This window comes from Carassius carassius, chromosome 10 (assembly GCF_963082965.1).
Source record: "Carassius carassius chromosome 10, fCarCar2.1, whole genome shotgun sequence".
Taxonomy (NCBI): Eukaryota; Metazoa; Chordata; class Actinopteri; order Cypriniformes; family Cyprinidae; genus Carassius; species Carassius carassius.
Window position 1 is genome coordinate 30,726,025 of NC_081764.1, and position 13,943 is coordinate 30,739,967.

The following is a 13,943-nucleotide window of genomic DNA, read 5'->3' on the forward strand; positions in this document are numbered from 1 at the left end:
GACAAGCAACATTAAGGTGGAAACATTGAATGAATTTGTCATGATATAAGAAGCGGAAGCAATGATGCAAGTGATAATTATTTATTGAAAGTCAAGAAATGCAAAGAAGTACCGGAACTCGGGTGGGCTGGTGGCGCAGGGACTAGATGGTCAGCGTGCTGGTGAAGACAGGTGACGGTGAATCCAGTGACGGTGAACATTCAGATGAAACTAACACCACGAAGACACCGAACAGGAAACTAGGATCAGGAACAGGACTGGAGACGGCACACGATGACACACACTGAGGACACCAAAACAACGATCTGACAAAGAGATGAGTGCGATGAGTTTTTATAGGTGAGTGAATAGGCAACAGCTGGTGCGGTGAATGAGATCAGCTGGCGTGCTGATCAGCAGTAACAAGCGGTCACGTCCACTCACACACAGAACAACAAATACACGGGACACGAAGAAAACAGTGAATTCATGAACCGTGACAGTACCCCCTCCTAAGAACGCCTCCTGGCGTCCCTTACCTGTCGATTGTAATCATCAATAAGGGAGTGATCCAGGATGTCTCTAGCAGGGACCCAAATTCTCTCCTCCGGACTGTAACCTTCCCAGTCCACCAAGTACTGGAATCCGCGTCCCCTCCTGCTGGAGAGAAGAAGAAAAAATCTATATGTCATCCAGGTAGACATATATGAACTGATCGACCATATCTCGCAGCACGTCATTGACGAGTGCCTGGAAGACTGCTGGGGAGTTGGATAAGCCAAAGGGCATGACCAAGTATTCAAAGTGCTCCCTGGGGGTGTTAAAAGCAGTCTTCCATTCATCCCCCTTCCTGATGCAGACCAAATGATAAGCATTACGAAAATCCAATTTAGTGAAAATTGATGCTCCCTGCAACCTCTCGAAGGCTGAAGACATCAGCGTTAAAGGATAAGTATTCCTTACCGTGATGCTGTTCAATCCCCGGTAGTCAATACAAGGTCGCAGGGATCCGTCCTTCTTCCCCACAAAAAAGAACCCCGCCCCCGCTGGAGAAGAGGAAGGACGGATGAACCCCGCTACTAGAGAATCAGAAATATATTTCTCCATAGCCTCTCTTTCTGGAACAGAAAGTGAATATAACTTGCCCTTAGGCGGAGACGTACCTGGCAGTAACTCTATGGCACAGTCATAGGGACGATGTGGAGGGAGAGAAGCAGCTCGAGACTTACTGAGCACCTCCTTCAGGTCCTGATACTCCGTGGGCACGTTTGACAAATCCACTGCTTCCTCCTGAAACACAGAAACCGAAACAGACGAACAGGCAGACACAAGACAGGACTCATGACATTTACTGCTCCATTCCACTAGTGATCCTTGCTGCCAGTCAATCTTGGGGTTGTGTTTAATGAGCCAGGGGTGTCAATGGGTGCAAAGGGGGGAGTCCAGAATGTAGAAGGAAGTAGTTTCCGTGTGGTTGCCAGATACAATGAGTGTAATGGGTCCAGTGGTGAATGAAATGGTAGGAAGAGCTTGGCCGTTAAGAGCGTGAACTGCAATGGAGCGGGTGAGAGGTAACAGGGGAACTTGAGTCTTGCGTGCAAATGTGTAGTCTATGAAGTTACCGTCTGCCCTGGAGTCCAAAATTGCCCGACAGTCGTGAGTGTTGGCTGACCATCTTAGTCTTACCAGAAGGAGCGTAGATGTTGATGAGGTCTTCTCAGCAGAGATCCCACCCAACAGTAGCCTCAGATTTACTGCCGGGCTTGCCCTTTTACCGGGCAGTTGTAAGCAAAGTGTCCCGCAGTCCCACAGTAAAGGCAAAGGCCCTGGGACCTCCGCCTCTCCTTCTCCTCCCGGGAAAGCCGAGCTCGCCCGACCTGCATGGGCTTGTGATCGTAGACAGGGCTGACCGTGTCCCCACTGCTGGATCGCGTGGTCTCAGCCGCTCCAGAGACCCGAGCGGGACACCTCAAACGTTCGACTCGGGAGAGTCGGGAATCCACACGAAGCGCCAGTTCAATCAACCCATTGAGCGTGGTGGGTAAGTCCAGAGCATAGATATCTCTCTGGACGCGGTCAGCCAGGCCATGCAGGAACATATCCCACTGCGCCTCCTCGTTCCACTGACACTCTGCCGCCAAAGTCCGGAACTCGATAGCGTAATCAGATACAGATCTTCCTTCTTGCCTGAGGTCTGCGAGGATCCGCGCCGCTTCTTTTCCCGCACGGTCGAATACCCTCCTCGTTTCTGCAGCGAGTGTCTGGAATGAGGCACAGCATGGATCTTGGTTCTCCCACACCGCCGTTCCCCATAGTGCTGCCCTCCCAGTCAGTAGCATGAGCACAAATGCCACCTTGCTCTGTTCGGTGGCAAAGGTCCTGGGCTGCAGAGAAAAATGCATAGAACAGCGTGTTAGGAATGCTCTGCAATAGTTGGGCTCACCGTTGTATAACTCGGGAACCGGTAGGCGGGGCTCTGACTGGGAGACGCTCTGTGGTGGTACGGGGGAAGCGGCCGGTGTGGGTGGCGCAGTGGGAGCTCGTAGATGTTGTAATTGTTGAATGAGCTCGGACACCTGCGCCACAAGAGCTTGAATGGCCCGACCCGAATCCGTCATGTTCCTCTCTTGGGCATCCATCCGTGAAATACTGGACTTGATGAATTCCTCCAGAGGTGAAGAGGATCCGCCAAGAGAGCTGGCACACGATGACACCAAAACAAGGATCTGACAAAGAGATGAGAGTGCGATGAGTTTTTATAGGTGAGTGAATAGGCAGCAGCTGGTGCGGTGAATGAGATCAGCTGGCGTGCTGATCAGCAGTAACGAGCGGTCACGTCCACTCACACACAGAACAACAAATACACGGGACACGAAGAAAACAGTGAATTCATGAACCGTGACAGAATTGAGCTGGGTTTATTCACACACCTTACTGAGATTGTACAGTATTACTCCACCACTGTGGACTTAATAAAACTTGTCATTTGATTAATTACCACTGCCATGCTCGATAGAAATATGTACACTAACATCTCTTGTAAGTCTTTTTCAAATGTTAATTTCATCAGGTAAGAAATGATACTGTATTGTTAAATGACTTACATTCAGTATTTCAGCACATTTAGCGTCTGGATAAAATTGACTGGTTGAAAAGTTGCAAATGTGTTGCAACTAAATTGGCCCTCTGTTTTAATGCCTAATTACATGATCAGATATCAAATAAACAGGGATCCTGCTTTTGCCAAAACAGCGTAGACTCTTCCAAGTAGCTGCTAATTTGTGACCTGTTATTCTTAAGTATTTTTGACTCTGACATTGTAAGTCTGTATACTGTGTAAATCTAGTTTATATAGCTCTCTCTGACCTGTTTACATATCAGAGCTCAGCTGTAATTCTCTTACCTAGTAAGCTCTTCAAATCAGTTTTGAATATTAAAATATTTGAATATTAAAATATTTATCAGGCTTTTGAACAAACAGAAAGCTGCAAGAGGTCTAGTCTTTTCACGGTTCCTTCTAACAAAAATGTGTGAATGTTGAAAGTTACTCCAAATATCTGAATTAAAAAGGTTCTGATATTCAAAACTAGCCTGTGGAAAACTGAGCTGTATCTCATTAACTATGTATACATTTCATCCTAAATGGAAAATGTCCTGAAGCATTTTGGTAGCTTAGGGTGTTGTGTCTTAACAGAAACACCCTGTCAAGAAACATATTAAAATAAAATCATACTGAACTTGTGTATAGCTTCCTCTCATTCATTTCCTACTACTTTTAATGTGATATTACGAACCAAAATAACACTAAACTGACAGCACTTTGATGACCATCTTATTCCGTGCACAACAGAAATATAAGCCAGTGAGTTTCAGAATATATAAAACAGGATATAACAGCTATTAACAATTGAAACAAAGCTCCAGCTTCCCCTATCTGACTTGTTGTGCATTTATTGTCATGGGAACACACGAGAAATGTTTGTTCCTGGGCTCCCTGGCCACCCAGATGGTTAACAATAGTTTACAGACTTAATTAGTATTCAGATATGACATAATAAGTGCTTCGGGTGGGTGTCATGGTCAGTTTGCACTACTTATGTAGAAACAGAAATGAAGAGAAAAGTAGATTTGGCTGTTAACAATGCTAAAACACATGGAGAAGACAAAATGATTGAAAACATTTAGAGAATGAAAACCATAAGTCTGATTTATATAATCATATTAATCTCCACAACAAGATGCATGACATTAATGCCCATACCACATACCAGTTTACATGTCATATTTAAAAAAATGACAAATACAACCACAATGCCTTAAAAAAGCTCTAATTCCAAGAGAATAGTCCATGCACACTATAACTATAATGACAATATTGTTAATCGATGTTGGAACGAAGATTAAGTTCACATTAGATTGTTCTTTCACTGGAGTTATGAACCCCACCGAAGATGTGATCCACCAGTGCAGGGTTAAATATTAATGGCTGTGGGTGAGTGGACGAGTTTGACCTGTTAGAGTGTGTCTTTTGCAGGAAACAAGAAACACTGGGATGTGACTAAGCCTGTTTGTTCAGTGTACTGCGGTCATCTATGATTGACATACACGTAATTGTACCTATCCCTTTAAGTTGCCAACAACAAACCATGTTGCCATGGCATCAGCTTGCTCTTTAAATAGTGATGATATTGTAACAGAGAGCATTCACAACATTTCTCAACTGAACTCTTAACGTCGGCCAGAGGAAAGTTCTACAATGGTAGGATGTTTCAAATTATTTATTTGTCTGATGCATTATTTATAATACTTAACGATATTTTGACTTTTGTAGAACAGTCTTAGTCTTAATGAATATATTTGTCAATAATTAGTTTTTTTTATTTTAAAGATTTTGATTGTCTTGATAATGATTGTAAGTTTTAGAGTTTATAAAAAATGTAAAGAGAAAGCTATTTTTCCTAAGTGGAATTTAAATGGCTTTGACTTCTACAATTTTAAATATGCCTCTCATTGTACCCTAGCGTGAGTGCATTTCAGTCCATGTTGGCCAGGCAGGTGTGCAAATGGGCAATGCATGCTGGGAGCTGTATTGCCTGGAGCACGGGATCCAGCCAGATGGTCAGATGCCAAGTGATAAAACGATTGGCGGGGGCGACGACTCCTCTAACACCTTCTTCAGTGAGACTGGGGCTGGAAAACATGTTCCTAGAGCAGTCTTTGTCGATCTGGAGCCCACTGTCATTGGTAATTAAACTGATTCTCTTTGTATAATTCAATTCTATAGTGAAGAAGACTGTAAAGTGTCTTAGTTTTTTTCTCGAATTAAGAAGATTACTAACTTGTACTTGTTGCGCATCGTATCAAGATTAATCTGGTGAAAATATGATGCAAATAAATGACTTATATAAAATACAAAAATATAATTAATAAAAAATAAAGTACATGGACTGATTTTCCAGATGAGGTGCGCACAGGTACCTACCGCCAGCTGTTCCACCCTGAACAACTGATCACAGGTAAAGAAGATGCTGCCAATAATTATGCTCGTGGGCACTACACCATTGGCAAGGAGATCATTGACCTGGTGCTGGACAGGACTCGCAAACTGGTAAGACAATCTTGGTATCAAAAGTTGGCTTTATCTTCAGTGTTGCATTAGGATCAACAGAAGAACAACTGACAAATCCTGGCCAGTGATTGTAGAAATAACTCCTTTAATCCTGCAGGCTGATCAGTGCACTGGGCTCCAGGGCTTCCTGATCTTCCACAGTTTTGGTGGTGGCACCGGCTCTGGATTCACCTCTCTTCTAATGGAACGGCTCTCTGTTGATTACGGAAAGAAGTCAAAACTGGAATTTGCCATTTATCCAGCTCCTCAAGTGTCCACTGCTGTGGTGGAGCCCTACAACGCCATTCTTACCACCCACACCACTCTCGAGCACTCCGATTGTGCCTTCATGGTAGACAATGAGGCCATCTACGATATCTGCCGTAGAAACCTCGATATCGAGCGTCCTACCTACACAAACCTCAACAGGCTGATCGGGCAGATCGTTTCCTCCATCACAGCATCCCTGCGCTTCGATGGAGCCCTGAATGTAGATCTGACTGAGTTCCAAACCAACTTGGTCCCCTATCCACGTATCCACTTCCCTCTGGCCACCTACGCCCCAGTAATCTCTGCAGAGAAAGCCTACCATGAGCTGCTTTCTGTTGCTGAAATCACCAACGCTTGCTTCGAGCCAGCCAATCAGATGGTGAAATGTGACCCTCGTCACGGCAAGTACATGGCTTGTTGTCTGCTTTACCGTGGAGATGTGGTTCCCAAAGACGTCAACTCTGCCATCGCCACCATCAAGACCAAGCGTAGCATCCAGTTTGTGGACTGGTGTCCCACTGGATTCAAGGTTGGCATCAACTACCAGCCACCGACCGTGGTTCCTGGAGGAGACCTGGCTAAGGTGCAGCGAGCTGTATGTATGCTGAGCAACACCACAGCCATCGCTGAAGCCTGGGCTCGTCTGGATCACAAGTTTGACCTGATGTACGCCAAGAGAGCTTTTGTTCATTGGTATGTGGGTGAAGGAATGGAGGAGGGCGAGTTCTCAGAGGCAAGAGAAGACATGGCTGCTCTGGAGAAGGATTACGAAGAGGTGGGAACAGACAGCGTTGGAGAAGAAGGAGAAGAAGAAGGAGAGGAGTATTAGTGCTGACCGCTTTTGTTTTCTTGGGGTAAGAATAAAACATTTGTGCAGTACTGTGCCACCTATAGACTGTGTGTGTATTGTCTTTGTAATTCTATTGCCTAAAGACTGAAAGAATGCAAATTGAGAACACACTGAAAGGGTGCCATGGAAGCAATCAACAAATTTTTATATTCTATCACAATTTGTATGCCTTTAGATCATGAGTCAGTCAAGTCTGTTTCAGCATGCCTGAGATGTCCTTGCACAGACTTGAAGTTTAAAATCATGTTATACCAAATTCTAGTGAAATGTGAAACATATCAGTTGTTGAGATAAATGACACTTTAACAAAATTTTTAGACAAAACTCAAATGCCTTTCCAAAACTAAGCTGTAAAAACTTCCACCTATTTCAACATAAAAAGTTCACGTCATTTGCTACCTTAAATTTAAGTATAATCAACTTGGTTGTACAAGTGATTTTAACATAAATTAAATTTTTTTAAAAATCAAGAAATAGCTCAATTTATTTTGATAAGTTAATGTAAAAACATAATTATTTCCTGATCATATAAGTTTTAGAGTGTATAATAATAAGAAAATTAATTGGTAAAAATGGACTTAAGACTTTCTGTCTAATATTTAATTTTATTTGTACATATTTGAAATAATTGTAACACTGAATTCTTTTTAAGAAGGTTTTTTTTTAATGCGAGGTGAGATTGCAAGTAGCTCCACAAAGGTAAATTCCACAAACAATGCTCTAATTTACACTGAAGAGAATCTATTTGGATTCAAAGCAAGCAGTTTACAGTTCATTACAGCTCCTTTCATTCAACTTTTTTAAACAAATCTGCCCCCACCCGTCTGACGCAGGAGGACAATAGACATTTTCCCATAAGACCAGATGACTTTTTATGGTCTCTCACATTTGGAAGCATAATACATATCACACAATTTTAATTTGACACTTTCATAGCTTCTTTCCTCTCATGCTGACACAAATGCACTGCCCTCCACTTAAACACCACCCAGCTATACCAGGCATTTCAGACATTCTTCTCTGATCCCTTCTCTAAACATTTAGACTTATCTAAGCCACCCTGTGTGGGGAAAGAGTGAGAGAGCATCATTGCATTCAGTGTGCTTGATGTGAACATATTGTACAAAATTGTCTTCCAGTTTAGAGAGCATCTGCTGAGGCTTCCTGCAGAGCAGATTTGGAATAGATTTCTCTAGAAGTAATCATCCCGAGTAATCAATGATGTTAAAACAGAAGCACAGCCAGAGCACTACTCTGTCTGGTCTTACTTGCTCTTGTTAGTCCTATTATGACAGCAACAATTTCAACAACATATATGGACAATTTAGATGCTAATCTTTTAGTTATAGATATTTTAAAATCTGGAGTATATATTCATACTCCTGTAAACCCTGTTTTGGGGTCTTAAGATCCATCAATATAAATGTGAATACTTGCATAAAATCTTTTCTGTACTTATCTGCATTATATTTAATACCACCCATTTCCTCCCATTCTCTTTTCTTATCCAATATCTCTAAATCAATTTTAACATCAGCAACCCATACAGGTGACACACTACATTCTATTTTAGTTATGTGATATTTCTCTGCTAACTGATTTATATTCCATCCATATCCTCTCCCTTTTTAGGCTATTCCCAGCAATTATATATATATGCAATGATCAACAATCTGTTAAGAGGGATTTAGAATAAGTAAAAAAAAAACTATCAAGATATAACAACATAACCTAAATAAGAATCAAATACAATAACAATTATATCAAAGACTTAATAATAATAATACAATTATTTAAAATATATTTAGCTAATACGTTTTTTCTTCTTCTTTTTTTGATGTTTTACGGCGTTGGCGCCATCTCTTGGTGCATATTCCGCCATCAACTGGGATGGAGTGTGAGGCAATGATGTCAAGGGAAATGATAATTAAAAAAAAATCTCTCTTTCTCTCTCTCTCTCTCTATATATGTATATATATAAAACCTCTGCCTATATTTTATGATATACATTTGTTCTTTTCATAAAATTAATAAGAGCTTTATAACTTTAATGAGAACTGTTTAACAGACTCTGTAATGTCGTCATATAATTAATGCCAGCGTATTTTTATTCCTCTTTTAACTGTATTCTTTCCCTTTCATATGACCTACAGTTTCTGGAAGTCCACAATGATTAAACAGACCAGATTCATGTTTTCCTATAATCTGGAGTGATTTATTAAAGAGTGTCCAATTCTCAGTCGAGATATAACTCTATCATCCCTTCTATGAAGCAGTTCTTACTTGTTTATATATATTATACAAATATAGCCTTATGTTACCTTTATCGCATCTCTTTTGCCATGTCTTTCGGACAGCTACTTTAATGAAACCTTTAATTTCTGATTTACTCAAGTGTATATGTATGCATGCCAGTATTTGTGTGTTTCACTATCTTGTCTAGCTCCTCACTTCCTTCCGCTCCAACATGAGCAGGCAGTCGTCTTCTTCTTCAGTGGTTTTTATTTGGCGGCTCGCTAACTGTCGCTCCCGCCAGAGCCCCGCCTCTCCTGCGTCCGGTCGCGCGCCGCTATATATTCTTTAGCCTGGTCCCTTCCGCCGCAATTCCGCCTTCGTTCTCCGAACCCTTAACCTCGGTCTGAAGGAAAATCCGTTAAAATGGTGAGTCTTATTTTCACGTCGATTTTCAGTAAATAGCACTAATCGACTGTTTCTTTGTATGTCAAACGTTATTTTACAGCCTGAGATGTTTCTTGTTTAGTGGAAATGACTTTAATTATTATTATCTTTTATTAAATCTGATTAACCGCCCTGTCATAAAATATAAGACAGAAGCTATGTTCGTTCGTTTAATCTTAGAGTTTAGTGATGTTTAAAAGCATTTTACGTTAACGCATTTTGGGCGGGCGCGAGACAAAAGCGCGCGAACGCACGCACGCGCAGGAGCCTTGGGATGTGGCGCACTTTCGAACGACACGCCGAACAAAGAGAAAACGGCAAAGCCGTGCTGATTCATGTAGAAAATTGATAAACGTCGTACTAAGGTACATGTATTAGTTATTCATGAATAGTATTAAAGTTATTAATCTAAAGTTATGTTTTTTTGCTAGATTCGCGACGGGCGGAGGAGCAGACACGTCAGAATTTCAAAGACGCACATAAAAGTCTTTTGTCATTTCGCGACAGACATCGCGCCTTTTTTTGTTCCTCTGATAAAAAAATATCGAAAACTAGGTGGTACCGGTGGGTGGGGGAAGGGACCAGCCCTGCCCTTTGGCTCTCTACAGCTATAAGCAGGGGTGCGCAAAACTGGTGCGCATGCGCGACCAAAATATAACAATGGGATGTGTTCAGACCGCTAATTTGTATACGGACATTGTTGACCGCTGATAATGCACATTTACTGTTTAAGATCGACGAACTAAAACTTTACAAGTCACAATCAATCAAAGCTATGCGCTGCCGGTTGAAGAAAAAATGCAAAACTGCTGTTTCATTCACCGCTACACTCGACGGAGCTAAACCCGGCAGAGAAAACACTCGCATCTCGGCATCCCGCCAAAATAAAAGCTTGCTGATTTTAGATCTGAAAATGATGAAAATAATAAAAAAGTAAATAAATTGATCACATTGTATTATAAAGTGCCTTTTTAATTTTATACTCTATTTAATTTTTTAACAATCGTATTATCACATTGCTTATTTTATTAAAATACAAAATGAATAAATGCAGTTATACTGTTATCACTATTAATAATTTTTTTAAATATTTATATTTAATGAGTCCCACTACGTGCATTGTGAGTACCAGATGTGCAGCCCTGGTAATTAGTTACGAGTTCTATGCTTCATATATCAGAATGAGTACTTCACTTTCTAAAAATGAGAATAAGGGAGCAAAATGGGTGTATTTTACTCTTCCTAAACGTTGGGCCAAGTCAGCATTCAAGCCTGAATACGTTCGTGCAGATAAAAATGACTGGAACAGCTGCAGTGTGGCTGGTTGGGAGCTGGTAATGGGTATTGATCCACATTCAGAGAAACTGATCTTCAGAAACCGGTCATCTTAGGCATTACTCTCTGTTACTGGGCACTGAGCAGGTTTCTGACATATGACATATTTTGAGTTGAAGGAAAGTCCATACCGGTCACATACCTTGTCTGTAATGTTAAGGAATGTGTAATGATGCAGTGAAAAAATCTATATCGTCACGTCACTGCATTCAGAGGCACCAGCTTTCCATATTAAAAGAGTAAACATCCTGCCCTCCCGTTCTGCTTTGTTTCCTGTATGGGCGTAATGTGTTTGTATAGATAGCTGAAGTCACGTCGTTTTCTGGGTTGAACAAAAATTTGTACAGTAATGTTTCTATTTTTTATAGATTTTAATAGATTGAATAACATTTCTTTACATGAGCACACAAATTTTCTTCCATTTTCCAAGTTTGATGTTAACCTAACCTTAATTTTTTTTTCTTTTTTTTTTTTCCTTGCTATAGCGTGAATGTATTTCCATGCACGTCGGCCAAGCCGGAGCCCAGATGGGCAATGCATGCTGGGAGCTGTATTGCCTGGAGCATGGGATCCAGCCAGATGGTCAGATGCCCAGTGACAAAACCATTGGAGGTGGAGATGACTCCTTCAACACCTTCTTCAGTGAGACTGGAGCTGGAAAACATGTTCCTAGAGCAGTCTTTGTCGATCTGGAGCCCACTGTCATTGGTAATAATTTTTTATAAATTTGTTTCTGTCCCCAGCTGTTAAATTGAGCTTTGGAGCAACTTAAGTTGTTTTAACTTGTAGTTAAAAGAAGTTCCTCTCTTTTCCAGATGAGGTGCGCACAGGTACCTACCGCCAGCTGTTCCACCCTGAGCAGTTGATCACTGGCAAGGAAGATGCTGCCAACAACTACGCCCGTGGGCACTACACCATTGGCAAGGAGATCATTGACCTGGTGCTGGACAGGACTCGCAAACTGGTAAAAGATGCACATGCTGCCACCATCTTACCTAGAAACTAGATATTAGTTAGGAAGATCACAGAACATACAAGTTTGCCTTAAAACTGCTACTCACTAGACAATCAAATAGCTAATTTAGTTATAATTACTATGTTGTCATTATATATCTCCCATCTTAATGTTATCTTTTGCTTGCAGGCTGATCAGTGCACTGGGCTCCAGGGGTTCCTGATCTTCCACAGTTTTGGTGGTGGCACTGGCTCTGGATTCACCTCTCTTCTAATGGAACGGCTCTCTGTTGACTATGGAAAGAAGTCAAAACTTGAGTTTGCGGTCTATCCAGCTCCTCAAGTGTCCACTGCAGTGGTGGAGCCCTACAACTCCATTCTTACCACCCACACCACTCTCGAGCACTCCGATTGTGCCTTCATGGTAGACAATGAGGCCATCTACGATATCTGCCGTAGAAACCTCGATATTGAGCGTCCCACCTACACAAACCTCAACAGGCTGATCGGGCAGATCGTTTCCTCCATCACAGCATCCCTGCGCTTCGATGGAGCCCTGAATGTAGATCTGACTGAGTTCCAAACCAACTTGGTCCCCTATCCACGTATCCACTTCCCTCTGGCCACCTACGCCCCAGTAATCTCTGCAGAGAAAGCCTACCATGAGCAGCTTTCTGTTGCTGACATCACCAACGCTTGCTTCGAGCCAGCCAATCAGATGGTGAAATGTGACCCTCGTCACGGCAAGTACATGGCTTGTTGTCTGCTTTACCGTGGAGATGTGGTTCCCAAAGACGTCAACTCTGCCATCGCCACCATCAAGACCAAGCGTAGCATCCAGTTTGTGGACTGGTGTCCCACTGGATTCAAGGTTGGCATCAACTACCAGCCACCGACCGTGGTTCCTGGAGGAGACCTGGCTAAGGTGCAGCGAGCTGTATGTATGCTGAGCAACACCACAGCCATCGCTGAAGCCTGGGCTCGTCTGGATCACAAGTTCGACCTGATGTACGCCAAGAGAGCTTTTGTTCATTGGTATGTGGGTGAAGGAATGGAGGAGGGCGAGTTCTCAGAGGCCAGAGAAGACATGGCTGCTCTGGAGAAGGATTACGAAGAGGTGGGAACAGACAGCGTTGGAGAAGAGGATGAAGAAGGAGAGGAGTATTAAGTTGATGGCTTGCTGACCCTTGCACAACTAAGCAAGGCAACTCATGCCTGACCTAAAATATGTTAAATGTTCTGTTATGAAACCACATTCCATGAAATAAAAATGTTCCTTTTATGGGGGCAAATAAAAATGCAAAAATAATCCGCTACCATTGTCTTTATTTTTCTCTCTATAAGTTTTAGAATATGTTTGTATGATTTTGTGTCAAAGGAGCAAAACTGGAAATCAGGCTGGATTAGACACTGAGTCTTGCCAAAGTCTCACAGCTTAAAGTAGCTGACCTGTATTATTGTGTCCATGTTAGAAACCATGTTGTGTTCACTAGTGTAAGAGAAAAAGGGTTTTCACAGGCATGCAAAAATAGAGCAGTATTGTTTGTGCTTTTAAAATGCTGATAAATTGACACGCACCATACTGTGAAGGATTTTAAACCTATTTTGGAAACGACAGAAAAAGCTTATAATACAGGTATTTTACTTTTAAGAAACCTAATATCTTGCTCATCAGTTTATGTCTTGGAAACTTTTTAAAACTTTCCTTTTTCTAAAAAAATTTTTTTGAATTGTGAAGTTGTCAACTTTAAAAAAAAAAAAAAAAGTAGTACTTGGTAATTATCCTTTTTTTTCTGAAATGCTTGACCTTTTGGCTTTTATAAAGTGACTAAAATATTCAACGAAACCTCATATTTGAAGCACCTTAAAGACACGTCTCCCAAATTTTCTTCTCTGCACAAACTCTCACAACCAATTTTTTTTTTTTTTGTGGTGTGCACTGGCAAACTTTTACTACAGTATTTCAAAAGCCTCCCACGATTATATTTATCTGCAAAACTAATTTGAAGCATTTAAACCAAATCCTTGGCAATCATAAAGATCATGAGAAAACTACAATGTCAAACATGTCCAAGCATTTGACTCATACTGCTCTATATTATAAGCCATGGAACCAAACTACATCATATTTTCGACACAGGCTAATCTTCTTATCCAGTCTCCTGCTTTGGATATAGTTTACAGATTAAACATGCACTCGTGATGAATAGGGTTATGTGTTTGTCTTGCGTGTGAAACAGCAGAGCCGGATCTCTATAGGGAACAAAC

General features: G+C 41.5%; 2 protein-coding genes across 2 annotated transcripts; both read left to right on the top strand.

Annotated features, from left to right (window-relative positions):
* Nucleotides 1-4,594: 4,594 nt before the first annotated feature.
* LOC132152162 (tubulin alpha-1A chain-like) lies at nucleotides 4,595-6,724 on the top strand. The gene is made up of 4 exons (XM_059560922.1): nucleotides 4,595-4,738; nucleotides 5,001-5,223; nucleotides 5,439-5,587; nucleotides 5,706-6,724. Exons 1-4 carry the CDS (start codon nucleotides 4,736-4,738, stop codon nucleotides 6,684-6,686), a joined length of 1,356 nt encoding a protein of 451 aa, XP_059416905.1. The 5' UTR covers nucleotides 4,595-4,735; the 3' UTR covers nucleotides 6,687-6,724.
* Nucleotides 6,725-9,212: 2,488 nt separating this feature from the next.
* On the top strand, nucleotides 9,213-12,984 carry LOC132152163 (tubulin alpha chain). The gene is made up of 4 exons (XM_059560923.1): nucleotides 9,213-9,368; nucleotides 11,207-11,429; nucleotides 11,537-11,685; nucleotides 11,866-12,984. Exons 1-4 carry the CDS (start codon nucleotides 9,366-9,368, stop codon nucleotides 12,841-12,843), a joined length of 1,353 nt encoding a protein of 450 aa, XP_059416906.1. The 5' UTR covers nucleotides 9,213-9,365; the 3' UTR covers nucleotides 12,844-12,984.
* The last annotated feature ends 959 nt before the right edge of the window (nucleotides 12,985-13,943 follow it).